This window comes from Borostomias antarcticus (genome assembly GCF_949987555.1).
Source record: "Borostomias antarcticus genome assembly, chromosome: 24".
Classification (NCBI taxonomy): Eukaryota; Metazoa; Chordata; class Actinopteri; order Stomiiformes; family Stomiidae; genus Borostomias; species Borostomias antarcticus.
Genome location: NC_140257.1, coordinates 11624359 through 11641885, shown reverse-complemented (window position 1 = coordinate 11641885; position 17527 = coordinate 11624359). Strand labels below are relative to the sequence as shown.

Below are 17527 nucleotides of genomic sequence, written 5' to 3'. Positions count from 1 at the left end.
CAACCGCAGACTGCAGCCAGCTGAGATGATTAATGATCTGTTTTCTTAAGCCTGTGAGTGGTCTGGAGGTGGCTGGGTACACCACGCTCCAGAGAATGTCCTGTTCACCTGGGCCTTTGGGTGCCACCCAACCCCCTGATTAGGTCACTCGCTCCCACACGGTCTCTAGGTCACACACACACTGGCACGCAAGCATACTCATACAGTACTGTACACACACACACACACACACTCACACACATTAACAAACATACACGTGCACATACTGTGTATACACACATGCTGGCTCGCTTGCGTACAGTAAACACGCACACACACGCGCACATGCACGCACGCACGGCGCATGCACACACACACACACACACACACACACACACACACACACACACACACACACACACACACACACACACAGGTATAATAGGCTGTGAAAAAGATTGTGTCACTCCTTATATTGCTCCTCCTTAGCTCCTGGACATAAGTGATGCCATCACAGCTGGAGGAAGTGAAGCAATCAGAAAAGCTTTTACGATATCTCTCTCTCTCTCTCTCTAAACACTTCTCTGTATTTTAGCTTGTGTTACTTTTGTGATGACTCAAAGCTCTACCAGGTGCTATGGAAAAAGTGTGTTCCAACCTTGAGTTGTAGTTTCCATTCAGGTTCTCCTCAGACTAGTGGGTTCTTGTTCTGCAGATATCACATTGAAAATTGATATCATGATTTACAACTAGAGCTACGGTATGTCAAACGCATTTTAATAGCTTTCAGAGTCCGATGATTGGGCCTCAAACTAAAAGCTGTTATTCCTTATTACAGTATCTGGTATTCATTATAAAACTATGATTATTCAACGACAGCTTGCTGTATTATTGTTATTCTGACCTCCTAGGACATAATGAGTTTTTCGTCCTTGCTGGTGGGAAGATGAGGAAGTGTCTTTATAGCGATGTGATATCAGGTCATGGAGAGCACCAGCTGGGTTGGCCAATAAGCTGCTGGTGGAGCCAGCAGGTGTATACAGGAGGGTGTTTACTGTGGCTTGCACAACTGCTGGTGATTTTTTATTTTTCTTTCTTTCATGCTGTTCCATCTATGACGCCAGCTTCCCTCAGGTGGAGGGAAGGCTGGTTAATCTTTGTTCATCTTTCAGTATACAGTTTACAGTAGTAGCCTACAGTTTGTGCCAGGGAATAGGGAAGCCGATCTGATTTATCACTGCACCATAACACACTGCTGTTGTGTATTGCAAAAGAACTTGACTTGACATGGCAAGCAAACCCAAATAAATCCTAACGATATGATAACCCTACAGTGATCTATGATATCATCATGTCAAATGAAAGATGGCGTTTGTCCAAATAGCAGAAATGGACAGATTGCGATGATGACCGTTAGTCCATTGAAGTTCACGGTCTTCATCACAGAGTAACGTTAGTAGTTAGAGCTCATTATATTTCACACGGCCTCCTCGCAAAGCCACCGGACAGTTAGGGTTCATGACAGGGGATTCCCTCAGGGGGGAAGCTAATGAGGACGAGATTGGGCTTCTCGGAGCAAGACAGCTGTTCCCTCCCTAAGGCCCGCTGACGGTCCTCAGCTCCAGTGGTCATGGTAACAGGGTTCCAACAGCTTACCTCTACAATCATCTCACACTTGCGCCCTTTTATTGAGTTCACTGATGATCTAAGACATCGTCTGGCATCGTCCCAGGTGGTCTTAGTAGTATTTCGGGCAAGGGATTATTCTGTTTTTTTGCCCTTTATTCCAATCAAGAGAGGATAATGTGTATTGTACGCATTGTTAGTTAGGTGTGTCTTCTGCTGAGACTTTGTTTTAAAGCTCTCTGTGGCTTTAGCTGTCATGAGCAGGCATGTCAAGGAATGCATACCCCAAAACTCCATAACCGTTAACATAGCAACTTTACCAGAAAAGGAGGGAAGAATTCTTTAAAGAACCCTCAAAATTCACCTTTTCTGAGAGGTCACCTTTCGGACAAGTGCATTTTAATACACACTTGATTTGTTCTGCTTGTAGTGCATTTGGTTGGTGTGTTGCTGTACACAAAACCGAGAGAGAGAGAGAGAGAGAGAGAGAGAGAGAGAGAGAGAGAGAGAGAAAGAGAAAGAGAGAGAGAGAGAGTTTCCCTGCTGATTCACAGTATCAGTCGGGACCTGTTTCACAAGGTAGGCTAATGTTTCATCTGCTCGGGGGACAGAATGAAGAATGAAGGCCAGTATTCATAATAACTACTTTGCATTCTCCTAAGTTATCAACCTTTTATCAGAAGCATGTTATCATTCTCCCAGGAGACTCCTTTGTTCATGGCAGAAGGAGTGAATAGGCCTATATGTCTCAACACTCCCTAGAGCCCAGACACTTCATTTGTGTCAAAAAAAGTCAGCACAATTGTGGTATGGTGGGACGATTACACAGGCATTTATATCCTCAAGTGCTGGAAGTCACTGCAATGTGAAACCTCAGAATATGTGTGTGGTTATTCTCTTATACACACTTTGAATGATGCCATTGTTCCCTATGGCAGGTTGATTAGTGAACTACATAATAGCCAGCCCAATCACATAGACTGTATGAATAATAATAATGCAGAACCTAAGAATCAACATTGCCTAGAGAGGCATTTGTTTTAACTACCCTGAACAGAACTGGAAAGATTCTGTTCTGTGCCAAGATAAATACAACCCAAGGCTCACTTTGACTCGTGAATAAGCACTCGTGTTGTGTGGGGAATTGGTTCCAATTCTAGATGTAATCCAGATCTGCAAATGATGACTGTGCAGAGAGAACTCAAACGAAAATCCCCTTCACGCCCCAAAGAACATGGATGAGGCCCATACAGACTTGAAAGAAGAATGGAAGACTGGGTTTGCTCACTATAGTTAAAAAAAAAAGAAAGAACCATCCATACTTACCATCTCCACATTGCTCTCCCACAGTGTGCCAGGGCATCACCAACAAGTTCAACCTGCTGGGGTCCAAGGAGGACCACTACCTCAACATGGTGAAGACCTACAGCAACTGCACGGTGGTCCTGGACAACCTGGAGGTCACCCACATGGAGGAGCACCATGACCTGTCTTTCCTCAGGGTAAGAAACGTGCACTGCGGAAAACTTCGCCGGGGCGAAAAAGCACACGGCCGCCACAGCTGTTAAAAGGATCGAGCCAGCTCATTTGAACCTGCGGATGTGGTCCAAAGTCACTCCGACAGCAGGAGCGTCTAGAGTAACTTGTAGGCTCATCATAATGTGGACCCTACGGTTCAGAGGAACCCAGACTGAGCTCATGCTGATGATTGCTGTAATGGGTTTGCAGCGCACCAGTTGAAACCCTATGTGTTCACACAGACAAACGCACACACACACACACACACACACACACACACACACACACACACACACACACACACACACACACACACACACACACACACACACACACAAGCCGCTAAGGTGGAAAAGCGCTATATAAGTGCAGTCCATTTACAATTCACCATTTACACACCTTGACCTTGGCCATGTTTTCCTTGCTTCTCCACAGTCTATACAGGAAGTGAACGGTTATGTTCTGATTGCCCTGAACACGGCACCCAGGATTCCCCTGGAGAACCTCCGCATCATACGAGGCCATTCTCTCTACGATGGAGGCTTCGCTCTGGCTGTGGTGCTCAACTATAACAGATCCCTGGGTTTGGCCACCAATGAACTTCCTCTGACCAGCCTGACAGGTCAGTCCTCAGGTCCAGGCCTCAGGTCCAGGCTTATATGCCTTGCATAGTAGCATTGTGATAGTGGCGTAGGCTTATATGCCTTGCCTACAGTAGTAATAGCATAGTAAACTTAGTAGTACACTTGACTATCTACATTGAATGCATCACACACACATGCACACGCACACCGAGCCACGAAATGCATTCATGGGCGGAGCTCTGTGCTCCAGAGCCCCATTTCGAGTTTAGTTTTAGTTTTTTACAGTTGTGTCACATGGTCTGTAGTAGCTCTATGTCCTACAATATAAGATTTGAAGAAGGAGGCTACTTTGTTAAGTTGTCTGATCTGTTTTGCAGAAATCATCAAAGGAGGAGTGAAGTTCTCAGGCAACCAGCTGTGCAACGTTGAGACGATCCAGTGGCTTGACATTGTGAACGGTGACAAAAAACCCAACATGACACTTCCTGAGCACAGCAACAACCCACTCTGTAAGGATCATATTATTCTACAAATAAAACAATACGGATGAATGCACTGTCATTGTAGTCCTATAATGCAGTCTTGTGTGGCTCTTTGTCATGTTTTCTTTGACAGGTATAAAAAGGAAGGGTCCCGCACACTGTTCTAGCTGGCAAAAAACACCTTTATTGGCTCTAATAGGCACAAAAAACAACGTTTCGGTCCACAAGACCTTCTTCAAGTTTTACAAAGTTACAAAGAGCCAATAAAGATGTTTTTTTTTGACAGCTAGAACAGTGTACGGGACCCTTCCTTTTTATACGCAAGTCTTATACTTTCTCTTACGCACCGGTTTATAGAAACATTGTGAAAGCACGGTGTGCTCAAGCCCTAATTTACCGATTTCTTTGACAGGTAAAAAGTGTGATTCAAGCTGTGTCAACGGTTCATGTTGGGGGCCCGGTCCAGAGAACTGCCAGACATGTAAGTACTAATGCATCACAGCGTATAATCAGAGAGTACCGACAGCGGTGTCCGACTGCGATGGTGACCGCCTTTCCTCTCGCAGTGACCAAGCTGAACTGCGCTGAGCAGTGCTCCAAGAGGTGCAAGGGCCCCTCGCCCAGCGACTGCTGCAACGAACACTGCGCCGCCGGCTGCACCGGACCCCGGCCCACCGACTGTCTGGTGAGAAGGACCCCCACCGCCGGCCTCACCTAGGGTCAGAGGTCACGACAGGGGGGGAGGATGGGGGGGGTGTTATGATGCAATGTTATTGGGGTTAGCTGTACTCTGTTGCTTTGTACGGAGTTCTTGTTTCGCACCTTTCCACAATGTTTCTCTTGAGTAATCACACACCCAACCTTTTTTTCTGTCTTACATCAGTTGAATGATCAAAACCACATTGTTTCGCCCCGGCCTCCAGTGAGATATTGCGTGACTGATTAAACCTCGCTCTGGGCAGCGGCCGTCGTGCCGGGCCGGCCCTCCCAGCTGTCTGGGCTGGGGGAGTGTCGGAGGAATGCGCTGTTATCATTAGCGAGGGGCTGTGTTGTGGTCCGCGGGCGAGTTGGGTCTGCCGGTCCTGAGGGGCTGTTGTTTGTTCCGCAGGCCTGCAGAGACTTCCAAGACGACGGGACGTGCAAGGACACCTGCCCCCCCCTCATCCTCTACGACCGCAACCAGCACCTGGTCGTCCCCAACCCCGACGGGAAGTACAACTTCGGGGCCACCTGCGTCAAGAGCTGCCCGCGTAAGACCCCAGGACGCGAAAGAAAGACTAAAATACAGCTACAAATATGTTTTCAGTAATACGGCTTTCAGCGCTCAGGTCGTGTGATAGGGGTGTTTGACGCTCACACGAGTTTAATCATGAACACATGAACAAGAAAATGATTTCAGGCTCTGTTAATGCAACAACTCCACATTCTCTTCTAAACTGCCGCCTTATAAAACACAGTATAATTGACCGTTCACCAATTCCTACTGTACATTTACTGTCCTTTCCTGCAAGTCATGCATTTTTTAAATCTCCAGTTTCATAGGTCCTGATATTTGGTAGATACACACATACATTCCATACTACTGTATCTCCATCCACTATACAGTGCTCTATGTACAGTACAGTAATCCACTATGAAGTAAACCAATGTCATTGGATGGTTCCGCCCAGATAACTATGTGGTGACGGACCACGGAGCGTGCGTCCGGACGTGCAGCATTGACACCTACGAGGTGGAAGAAGGAGGGGTCAGGAAGTGCAAGAAGTGCGATGGGCTGTGCCCCAAAGGTAAGGGTCCGCACACAACCGCACCGCCCGGGCTCAGCACCCTCCTAGCTCCTAGTGCCTCATCTCTCCCGTTGTTACATTTACAGTCTGCAACGGACTTGGAGTGGGAAAAATGACCAATATCCTGTCGATCAATGCCAGCAACATTGACTCCTTCAAAAACTGCACCAAAATCCACGGGAACATTGCTATTATCTACACTACTATACATGGGTGAGTTGTGTTGACTCGGACGCCTCCATATGGACCTTACACTCGAGATACGTGTGTTAAGACGACCGACGGTATCGCTGCTCTTCTCGTTTGCAGTGACAATTATACCAAAACCCAGAGGCTGGACCCCGCCAAGCTAGACGTTTTCAAGACCGTGAAAGAGATTACCGGTGAGATCAGCCTCAGGAATGGCCGACCTGGGAGACACGTTCTGTCAGCGCAGAACCAGGGCTGTTCACTATCACAAATTAGATCTTTACAAAGAATACCACTGCCTCAATGTTCGGAAACGACAATTCTTTCAGGGTACCTGCTGATTCAGAACTGGCCAGACCACATGACCTCCCTCAGTCCCTTTGAGAACCTGGAGATCATCAGAGGAAGGACCAAACGGTAGGTACAGGTGGCTCGGTGCCACGTCTTATAGGCTGGGCTAAGCCTTCGCTGCACTCTGTCAACAGTGACACAGGGTGTGTGTCAATAAAGTCTCTATAGAGCTTTGTCAGCACACACCAAGAGAATCATACCGCTAAATATTTATTGCAATAATAGCTACCCATTGGAGCACTATGGACACCAATTAAGTACTGTACATCTGCTATCACTCCAGCTTAGTCCATCCAATTAACTTATCTGCTAGTCTTGATACCCGCTGGAGCGATCAGTAATTGGCTATTCAGTCCATTATATGTGAATCTCCCCGTCGGAACATAGTGGACATGTTGTGTTTGGCAAGTCTTATCTGAATGATAGCTTGCATGGTTTGGCTATTGTTTGCAATGTTGGGCAAAGCTGAGCAACGGAAAAATAATTCTGAAGCTGGTGTGAGGTAACAGTTCAGTGATTGTGTTAGGGCAGACGCACTAATTTGGGGCAAAGCTGCAGCTCGTTGCTGCAGGCAAAGTAGAGTGGACAGATTGGAGAGTAGACAGCTGGAACGCTGGGGTTCTTATTCGGAGCAGTGTTTCTATTGGCTGGTGGCTCGGATCAGTATTTTGTGTTAAAATTAGCCAAAATTAATAAAAAATCCGTCCCTCTCACGGTCTGTCCGGGACCCCTGCGGATACCCGTGCCAAATATGAACGCTGTCAGGCCGACGGTCTCTGAGGAAAGTCTGGATAAATGGACGGACGGACAGCGAACAGGCTGGTCGAGGGTGCTCTTTTATGTGTTAGATACACACTCACCGGCTACTTTATTAGGTATACCTCGCTAGTACCGGGTTGGACCCCCTTTTGCCTTCAGAACTGCCTTAATTCTTCGTGGCATAGATTCAACAAGGTGTTGAGAACATTCCTCTGAGATTTTGGTCCATATTGACATGATAGCATCACGCAGTTGCTGCAGATTTGTCGGCTGCACATCCATGATGTGACTCTCGTGTTCCACCACATCCTAAAGGTGCTCTATTGGATTGAGATCTGGTGACTGTGGAGGCCATTGGAGTACAGTGAACTCATATGAACTCTATATATACAAAATGAGCTACATTGTCAGTCTTATATATGGGAAAAACACTATTAGAAAAATAGTCAAATTGCTACCGTCTACCTTAATTGTAATTGTGTGTAAATGTGTGTTAAATGTGTCATTACTGATATGATTACAATTTCGCCCCTGCCTAATGCTGCACTTCTTTCTAAAATGTTGTAATTTTGATCACTTTTCTCTTTTAATTTTTCGTCTCTTCTGTTGGACCTCCTCCCTCCCTCCTCCTGTCCCCTCCGAAGGGGCCTGTTCAGCCTGGCCGTCACAAAGCTCAGCATCCAGCACCTGGGTCTGCGCTCCCTGAAGGAGATCAGCGACGGCGACGTGGTCATCACCGACAACCCCAGCCTGTGCTATGCCAAGGCCGGCCACTGGAGGCAGCTGTTCAAGTCCGCCAGCCAAACCGTCCGCCTGGACAACAACGCCAAAAGAGCAGCCTGTGGTAAATGATCTGTGGTGGCATGTTTACCAAAACAAAGGTTACACTCGGTATCATGGCAGAGGGCCATTTTCTTAATCTCACTGTACTATGAGTGTTTCATGGGCGTTTCTTTATAGCACTTGATATATAGTTGTAGGTCAAGGAGTAAGAGGAAATGAGAGGATTTTCTAATACAGTGTGTGTGTTTGTGTGTGTGTGTGTTTGTGTGTGTGTGTGTTTGTGTGTGTGTGTGTTTGTGTGCGTGTGTGTTGCAGCGCTGCTGAACAACACGTGCGACGCCATGTGTGCCGGGGCCGACTGCTGGGGGCCGGGCCCCGCCATGTGCCTGTCCTGCCGGAACCGCAGCCGCGAGGGGAGCTGCGTGGAGTCCTGCAACATCCTCGAGGGGTGAGACCGAGAGGGACGCCCGCCTACCTGCGCCCAACCCCCCCCCCCCCCGGCGCTCGCTGCCATGCGTTCACCTGACGCGCTGTCGTAAAAGCCCGGGCTGCTCTCCAGACATGCCCGAATAAACGCTTCAACATTTGTATTCGTGAGCATATTCTACATGATGTGTGTGGGCCTTGAGGGTCATGCCAGACATGACCCTGGACGAGCAGTGCGCTTAGTAGTTCATGAGTTGCGACTAGATGATGAGACGTTTCGGAGTGACTCCCTGTCATGGGGAGAGTCTTAACTGGAATGGTGCACTAGCTCATAGCTGTTTAACTTTGCGAGTCGTCTGTCAAACATTGAATGTCAGTGCGCTTACAATTTAACTACTGCTCCATAAAAAAGGGATTAAGTATTTCCCTGTGAAATGGAACTGTTTGAGATCAAATGCCCTTCGCAGTTAAAGGCTGTGGCTACTGTTGCTTGTGTGGCTATTGGCTGAGCTGTGTTGCTGTGTGGCTATTGGCTGAGCTGTGTGGTTGTGTTTACAGGGAGCCTCGGGAGTACGCGGTCAACCAGATCTGTATGGCGTGTGACCCTCAGTGTCTGCCCCTCAACGGAACCCAGACCTGCGTTGCTCCTGTACGTGTGTCCCCTTAAAAAAAAAAAGAAGCATGCTAGATCTCCTTTTAAGACCCGCAATCCCCAATAAGGGCCCTCTGTCACAGTAGACCTGTGTTATGCCTGTTTTAATTTACTGTCACATGCCTCTGCACAGTATGCGTGTGTCACTAAATGCCATACGTCCCTGTGGGAATAATAAGACCAGCCAACAGGACGTGCGTTTTAAACATCCAGCATGTTGCTCATTACAAAATGGTCGCTAGAACGAGCAAGCGCCGTACTCGGAACGCTATCGTCTTCCTCTCCTCCCCCTCAGGGTCCTGCCAACTGTACCCAGTGTGCCAACTTCCAGGACGGCCCAAATTGCGTCTCCCGATGCCCGCAAGGCGTGCCAGGGGACGGGGACACCTTCATCTGGAAATACGCTGATAAGATGAACGTCTGCCAGCTTTGCCACAAGAACTGCACCCAAGGGTAACACTTCCGAACATTATACACCAACACACATGACTTCACTACTTACACCACTATGTGTAATATACAGTATTTTGGGGACACTCAGCATATGTGATACACATATCATTTGTTTACAGGTGTTCTGGTCCTGGTTTGAAAGGTTGTCCACCTAAAGGGTGAGTTGAACTAAAGACAGGTATTATACTGCGATTTGTACCTCAGAAATAAGGCACAGCTGCATAACGCAGTATTACGCAACATTAACTGGGTCCTTGTTCCATTTCATTCACCGCTCTCAACCCCATTCGCACGTCTTTATGTTATGACTGTGACGTATTCACTTCTTGGCTTCGGTTGGTTCTGATCCAGCCAATCCGGCCTGTCCATCATCGCGGCGGGCGTGGTGGGCGGCATGCTGGCGGCCGTCATCGCCGGGCTCTCCGTCTTCGTGCTGCTGCGCCGGCGCCACATCAAGAGGAAGAGGACGACGCGCAGACTCCTCCAGGAGAGAGAGGTCAGAGGTCATGCACGAGGCACGCCGGGTAGCGCCGCCGTGAACCCCCTGGCGAACACGGAGCACTGACGTCTTTTTCATGTCGATCCTCACAGCTGGTGGAGCCGCTGACGCCGAGCGGCGAGGCGCCTAACCAGGCTTTGCTTCGCATCCTCAAAGAGACCGAGTTCAAGAAGATCAAAGTGCTGGGGTCGGGCGCGTTCGGCACCGTTTACAAGGTGGGGGAAACACATTTCGATTTCAGTTTCCTTCCGAGAGGTGCTGTATATATATATATGTCTCATACTGTACCGTCGAGACCAAGCTAAATCAGAGCTTATGTTGTAAAGAATGAACGCAGACCGACGCCCCATCCTGCACAACCATCTACATCTGTTGTCAATTGTTCAATTAACAGTCACATTTTTAACTCGCCACATCAGCCGATTCTCACACTCCCTTCTCACTTTCTGCTGACAAAATGTATTTTCAGCAGAACGACTTAAAGAAATGATGTCATTATTCGGTGTGTATGTGTACTGTATCTGTACTATATGTGCATGTGTATGTGTGTGTGTGTGCGTGCGTGTGAGTGTGCGTGCGTGTGTGTATGCGCTAGCCCTGTACAGTAGGTACTGAATTTCTCTGTGCTGGTTCCTGCTGCTGAAGCTTGTTTTCAATAAGAGGTGTGTCACGCAGGGTCTGTGGGTTCCTGAAGGAGAAGACGTGAAGATCCCAGTGGCCATTAAAGTTCTAAGAGAGGCCACATTGCCGAAAGCCAACAAGGAGATCCTGGATGTGAGTTTACTTGGTCATACTATGCAAACAAGTATCATTTATCAAGACTAATATGATTTCTACATATGCACTCAGTGTATTTTGACATGGTTAAAAAGAATAATACTGTGACCACTCAGGATTATTACCGGAGAATGGTCAATTTAAGTGTCAGGTTTCTCCTAATTCTTAACACATGGTCTTTTATTTGAAAATAATAACATCTTGTCTTTCGAATGGGGAAACGGCTTGTGTTTCTAGAGAGCATGTGCTCATGGGGGCGTAGGAAATGGGATTAACCCTTTGAAGGCTTTGGCGTGGGAGGGGGTGGTTCTCTAGGCCAGGCGGGGGTGCTCTGCAGAAGGTCAAGGAACCCAAGCCACATGTGGTTCTGCGAATATAGGGTTCAGAGGGAACGTGGGCAGTGTGAGAATTCACAGTGATGGCGCTCACAAGACGCAGGGCCCCTCGAACACCCCTTTTTGCTGATGCGTCTCTCCCTGTGCGCGCGCTGTAGGAGGCCTATGTCATGGCCAGCGTTGACCACCCCCATGTGTGTCGCCTGCTGGGAATCTGTCTGACCTCCACGGTACAGCTGGTCACCCAGCTCATGTCCTACGGCTGCCTGCTGGACTACGTCAAGGAGAACAAGGACAACATCGGCTCCCAGTGCCTGCTCAACTGGTGTGTGCAGATCGCCAAGGTGAGGCCAGGCGTTGGTGAATTAATTACAGCTTGTTTTTCCCCTCCGCACATAGTGTTCAGTGTCATTTTCCAGGTTTGGTGTCAGGACAACACTCAGGGCCCTAGTTACACACTACGGACTGGGAGTGGCTCTTAGTCTGGTCCAAGGGCGTATTTTTGATTTGAGCTTTGGTGGGGACATAGAATGCGAGCGCACAAAGCAAACAAACATTTTTTCTTTTTTGCACTATATAAGATAAAACATTTGAGCTACAGTCAGATCTGATTATCCTGATGGCTGATGTTCTTTAACCTCCTGAACGGATGATCATGCATTTGGCCCACATGTGCAGCTGCTGCATACAAATTGATAACAACAGATAGGGTTAAAAAAAAAGAAGTACCTAAATATTACATGTCTGGTTTGTTTACTAACGTTGAGCAATTCAGTAGGCGAGTGAGCCTCATCATGGCTCAAATCTTGCCGCGTTTGCAATGGTAGGCAAGTTGTTGCCTTTAATATGAGACTGTCCTGTATTGAAAAATAAAATGCACTTCCAGTGCATCGGTTAGATCGGAGATCGGTTAAGCGTTTGTGTACCAAACGACTGTATTGCTGGGGACAATTCAGTAGTCTCTGAATATTGATGGGGACACGTCCCCCAGCGTCCCCCCTAGGTCCTACACCCATCCGGTCACAGTGACATGTAGCAAGGGCCCGGTCGGCTCATCAGCTGTCTGACCTCTGACCCACCAGGGGATGAACTACCTGGAGGAGCGTCACCTGGTCCACCGAGACCTGGCGGCCAGGAACGTGCTGGTGAAGACCCCGCAGCACGTGAAGATCACCGACTTCGGTCTGGCCAAGCTCCTCAACGCGGACGAGAAGGAGTACCACGCGGACGGGGGCAAGGTCCGTACAGTCGGCGCGCCCATATTCACCAACCAATATGTTAGGAACAAAAATTGCGTCGGTCATCAGTTACAGTAAGTCTTTCGGGCAGACGAAGTGCGTCATGCAGTGCTGTCTAACTCCTGTTTCTCTAGGTACCGATCAAATGGATGGCGCTCGAGTCCATTCTGCACAGAACATACACTCACCAGAGTGACGTCTGGAGCTACGGTGAGTCAGAATATCACGTCTTTGTGTTATGTTTTGTTTTTGTATACCACTAAATGACTACAGTGATCTAAGTGTGAGTATGAGTCCCAGGATGAATAGGGCAGAATGCCTGGGCAGCTCAGATGCTGTGAGGATATCCGGAGTGCTAGCATCTGGGGGTTTATAGGCACAGATAAAAGAGATCATCTACGGCAGTCCTGGATGGCCAATAGCTTGTCAATGAGGACACACACACACACACACACACACACACACACACACAGATACACACACACACACACAGATACACACACACACACACACACACACACATACACACAGACACACACACACACACACATGCACAGACACATACCCCTCCCCCCCACCCCAAACACACGCACATACACACACGCACGCACACTTTCAGTGGGCTGGTCTCCAGATCCCGTTCCTTTGGGTTGGATCATGTCTTCCGCTCAACAAGCTAAAGCCATCAGCAGCAGCGAGCCTTGGCAGCAGCGACAAGCTTCCTCCCTTCCTCCCTTCGGTGTTGCCTTTTAAACAGCTCCAACGCGGCCAGTGGCCTGCCAACTCCCACTCCTGCGGACATGGCCAACTCAACGTTGTCGACGTTGTTGTTTTCACAGAAAAGAACCTTCTCTCTCTATCGGTCCCTTGTGGAATGAAGCCAGGAGTCGTCTTTAACCGGTTAAGGGAATAACCGGTCGCGGCAATTAGCCCGGCGCGGATCACTAGCCTACAACTTCTGTCCCCAGGTGTGACGGTCTGGGAGCTGATGACGTTTGGGACCAAGCCTTACGACGGTATTCCGGCCAGCGAGATCGCTGGGGTCCTGGAGAAGGGGGAGAGACTGCCGCAGCCGCCTATCTGCACCATAGACGTCTACATGATCATGGTCAAATGTGAGTCTGACGGAACCACGGTCGATTCTAGCCCGCGCAGTTGTTATAGTGTTGCCGGCTCGTCCGATTGTAATCATTCATTTTATTCAAATATGTCGAGGGGTCTTGCACGATGCAGGTTTATGAGGATTGAACGCCGTTTTTTCCTGACTTTTATTGTGGCCCCCGCGCAGGCTGGATGATCGATGCGGATAGCAGGCCTCGTTTCCGAGAGCTGATAGCCGAGTTCTCCAAGATGGCGCGGGACCCCTCACGATATCTCGTCATTCAGGTAAAACGCAAAAATGTTACGCTGCCCCAGCTGATACTGATTTTTAAGCGGTGCAGTCACTTCTATAGGCCTACGCGACGTGTGTGTCCATTGGTAGCCTGGGATTTCGACCAATCAGGAGTAGCCAATACCGTTGCACACCAGCAGAGGGCCGTACAGATTGCGCATAACCCTGTGTGTGCGTGTGTGTGTGTGTGTGTGTGTGTGGGCCGCTTCCAGGGTGACGACCGGATGCACCTGCCCAGCCCCACGGACACCAAGTTCTACCACAGCCTGATCAGCGGCGAGGACATGGAGGACGCCGTGGACGCCGACGAGTACCTGGTGCCCCAGCACGGCTTCTTCAGCAGCCCCAGCGGCTCCCGTACCCAGCTCCTCCACTCCGCGGTACGACACACACACTCAGTCACACACACCTCACACACACACCCTCAGCCCCTCACCACTATGGAATGCTATTATGAAACACTCAGCACCTCGCCTCATGTTAGGCTGTCGTAACACACCCACCAGTCACCCAGACCGCTACTGTACGGGTTTTTAACATACTGTACGATAAAATTATCCGACTCAAATGTATTACGGGAACTGGACAGAATGAGATCATTCCATTGAATCAACTGAAAGGAATGTCACCTCAGCTTTCTCCCTATTTAAATGAAGCTTTTAATGAGGCAATTATGTTTACTGGGAGCAAATCCTCGAATTCCATCAACAGCCCTTCGGCTGTGGTGTCATGTTGACACACGCTCGGCGTGCTCAGCGCCAAAATCGCCGCTGCCACCTGAGCGAAACGGGTCGTGGTTATATTTATGTGGGTTGTGGAGGAAATGGAGCGAGTTGAACTGAACCTTCGGCGCGCGCGTGTGGGCGGCCGTACCTGTCCTGAACCAGACCGACCTCCGTCCCCCACTTCCTGGTGTACGGTCACCGCCGGGAATCTTCTTTCCTCCCGCCCGGCCCACCTCGCCCACGCTTCCTCCCAGGGGTCCTCTGATTGATGGCGTCTGAGATGAGGAGAACTCCTCCTGTCCGTCTCCTGTGCGAGAGAGTGAGAAGACCTGAGTGGGCCTGTTCTCTGGGCTCCACGCCTGCCGCTGAAAAGCCTGGTTACTCCATAACCTTTTTCCAGGTTTTGATTACCTTCGCAGGCTGCAGCATAAAACTGCAGCTCAAAAGAATTCTGCTTATATAACTGCCGCTACTAGCCTTTTATGGTCCTGGGCATTCTGGTAGATAGTTGCTGATTTATCTTTTTCAATTTCCTCCTCAGCCTCTTCAAAATAATTGCATTGCCTCAGTTGTAGTCACTCACTTTCAATGTTTTGTTTTGACGTTTGTGTCTCGATATCTGACATTTAGGATGTCTTTGACCTTTTTACGTTTGGAATAACTTTTAAAAGAATGAACTTTAGTAGGTTACTGTAAAGTAACGTGTTGTGATATTGGTCTTGACATGAATCAATCTTTATTGCAGAGCCTAAACAGCAGTTTTGGAACATGCCACAGCAGAAATGGGGTAAGTCAAATGATGTTTACAGTAACAACCACAGACGCGCTCCCTTTACGATGGCTTTCTTGCATAAACACGGGAGTACCTCGGACTAACATGGTCTCGTGTTATTTGTAGAACGGGTTGTTCCCCATCAGGGAAGGAAGCATGGTTCTGCGGTACATTCCTGATCCCACTGACAAGTTTCTGGACCAGGCTTTCCAACCAGCCCCAGGCAAGTATCCTTGACCCCTTCAGAACCACTCAAGTTATATCAAGTGGGATTTCTCTGCCAATGCTTTTGCCTTGAATGTATGCCCTAATTTGTTTGGTGGGCAAGAGTGATGTCTACTGGGCAATGACAGTAATGCATCAAGTGGATCTGTTACGTACTGTATGTCTTTGACAGCAATAGAAATAACTGCGGCCTACGTTTTTGCGTGTCCTCACTCCCCCTTGTGACTAATGGCTGTAACTGCTTTCCCACAGACTACATGAACCAAAACGGCAATGGCGTTTCGGACATGATGAACCCTGTATACCAGCACCCTGCCTGTCCGTCTCGCTCGCACCTCCCTGCCATCTCCTCCTTCGACGACACCGAGTACCTGAACTGCTTTAAGGACGGAGAGGCCGGGCCCGAGTACCTCAACGAGGTCCAGCCGCCGCTCGTCTCCCCCGCGTCCAACGGCTTCGCCGTTCACAGCGTTCAGGCGTTCCGGCCCCAGAACAGCATGGACAACCCAGACTACCAGCAGGACTTCACCCCCGCCGCCAAGACCCACGCCAACGGACACCTCCCGGCCGCCGAGAACGCCGAGTACCTGGGCCCAAACTGAGGCCCGACGCCCAGAGCGGGGGACGAGAGCCATGAGGGAATGCGGCCCGTTTAGAAAGTGCAGAATGTCTTGGTTCGGAAGGGGTAGCGGTGTTGTGAACTGCTTCGTTGTATATACTGTATTATCCCCAACTGAAGACGCCGGGTGAGCCGTGTAGCTTTCCATTTCGTTCCCGTGTTGTTGTACTCTCCTCGTTCCTGAGACGTATCGCAAACCCATATCAAACTGACTCATTTGCTGAACGTCTTTTATAGAGATCTGCGAGAATTGAGACTTGTGCAGGAGACCATCATAATTGTACATTTGATGCATATTTGGAGTATGCTCTACAGTACCATATTCAGTACAATATACTCTCAGATAGCCCACATCAGAAACTGGTCAACAGTCTTAATGTTGCCCAGAATGCTGTGTCGTATTAGTTGGGAAACACTACTACCAGATAAAATGCTACAATGCCTCCACCTTGGTCCTGGAGTTCAGAAGCTCCATTGAAAAGAGAAACACTATTTGGCAGCTCACTCAACAACCAAGTAATGGTACATGTGATGTAGAACTGATAGATGTCGATGACTGAACAATATTGGTGATTTTGTGGTATTTGTAGCACCTGAAGTTTGAGGGCTGAGAGCTGCAGGGAAGATGCTGCGGCCTTTGGACTTGGATTGGCCGTGAGACCCCTCCAAGAACATTTCAAGAACATTTCATGTTCTTGTTTCCGAGTGGTGTTGAAAGGGACAACATCGTCAGACTCTAACAGAGACTGAGCTGGTCCATTTAGTACAATGAACAATGAGCTTCAGAAAAATGACAGCACTCATCCTGAAAGATGAGTCAGTGAAGAAACAATGATGGCTGAGGGCTCCCAAGCTTTCATCATGATGGCCGGATGGGAGAGACATTGCCCCCTATCGGCACTCCAGTGTAATTACATCAGGACGCATCTGTCTTCTGACTGTGAAATATCTCCATGGTCTACAGTATGCTTATTATTGTTTTGTACAGGGTCTTAACTAAGTACTGACACTATAGTACTATAGATCTGCTCAATGCTTCAAAGTCTGGTACTCTGCAGGAGCTTTAAATATGAATCTTTTTCCTGGTTTTAAAGGAACACAGTTGCTATTTGTGAGCCTACCATCGCAAATTTGACACAGGTACATGTACAGATATCCAGATGTGTGTGATCATGCTGTGTACCTTATACACAAATGGACACAATTTATCCTATCATTCCTTCTATAGAACGGTCTTGCCACTTTATACATAAATATGCACTTCCTGAATTCTAATTATTTCATTTCCATGTGAACATGAATAAAATGTTTTTTTTTACTGAGTTAAGGTATGTTCATATTTCACACATCGCGGT

The 17527-nt window shown here is 48.5% G+C and overlaps 1 protein-coding gene across 1 annotated transcript in view; it reads left to right on the top strand.

Moving 5' to 3' along the window:
• egfra (epidermal growth factor receptor a (erythroblastic leukemia viral (v-erb-b) oncogene homolog, avian)) overlaps nt 1-16155 on the top strand; it is a gene marked incomplete at both ends in the record, with an annotated part of 32520 nt that extends 16365 nt beyond the window's left edge. The window contains 27 exons of the mRNA XM_084458050.1: nt 2956-3107; nt 3559-3745; nt 4085-4216; nt 4602-4670; nt 4756-4874; nt 5298-5439; nt 5860-5976; nt 6063-6189; nt 6286-6359; nt 6495-6582; nt 7920-8119; nt 8374-8506; nt 9043-9133; nt 9432-9589; nt 9709-9747; nt 9941-10085; nt 10181-10303; nt 10764-10862; nt 11359-11544; nt 12283-12438; nt 12573-12648; nt 13407-13553; nt 13727-13824; nt 14044-14211; nt 15302-15343; nt 15455-15551; nt 15806-16155. Of these exons, the coding sequence (XP_084314176.1) occupies nt 2956-3107; nt 3559-3745; nt 4085-4216; nt 4602-4670; nt 4756-4874; nt 5298-5439; nt 5860-5976; nt 6063-6189; nt 6286-6359; nt 6495-6582; nt 7920-8119; nt 8374-8506; nt 9043-9133; nt 9432-9589; nt 9709-9747; nt 9941-10085; nt 10181-10303; nt 10764-10862; nt 11359-11544; nt 12283-12438; nt 12573-12648; nt 13407-13553; nt 13727-13824; nt 14044-14211; nt 15302-15343; nt 15455-15551; nt 15806-16155 (3515 nt within the window). The remainder of the gene's footprint in view (nt 1-2955; nt 3108-3558; nt 3746-4084; nt 4217-4601; nt 4671-4755; nt 4875-5297; nt 5440-5859; nt 5977-6062; nt 6190-6285; nt 6360-6494; nt 6583-7919; nt 8120-8373; nt 8507-9042; nt 9134-9431; nt 9590-9708; nt 9748-9940; nt 10086-10180; nt 10304-10763; nt 10863-11358; nt 11545-12282; nt 12439-12572; nt 12649-13406; nt 13554-13726; nt 13825-14043; nt 14212-15301; nt 15344-15454; nt 15552-15805) is intronic.
• Between the last annotated feature and the right edge of the window lie 1372 nt (nt 16156-17527).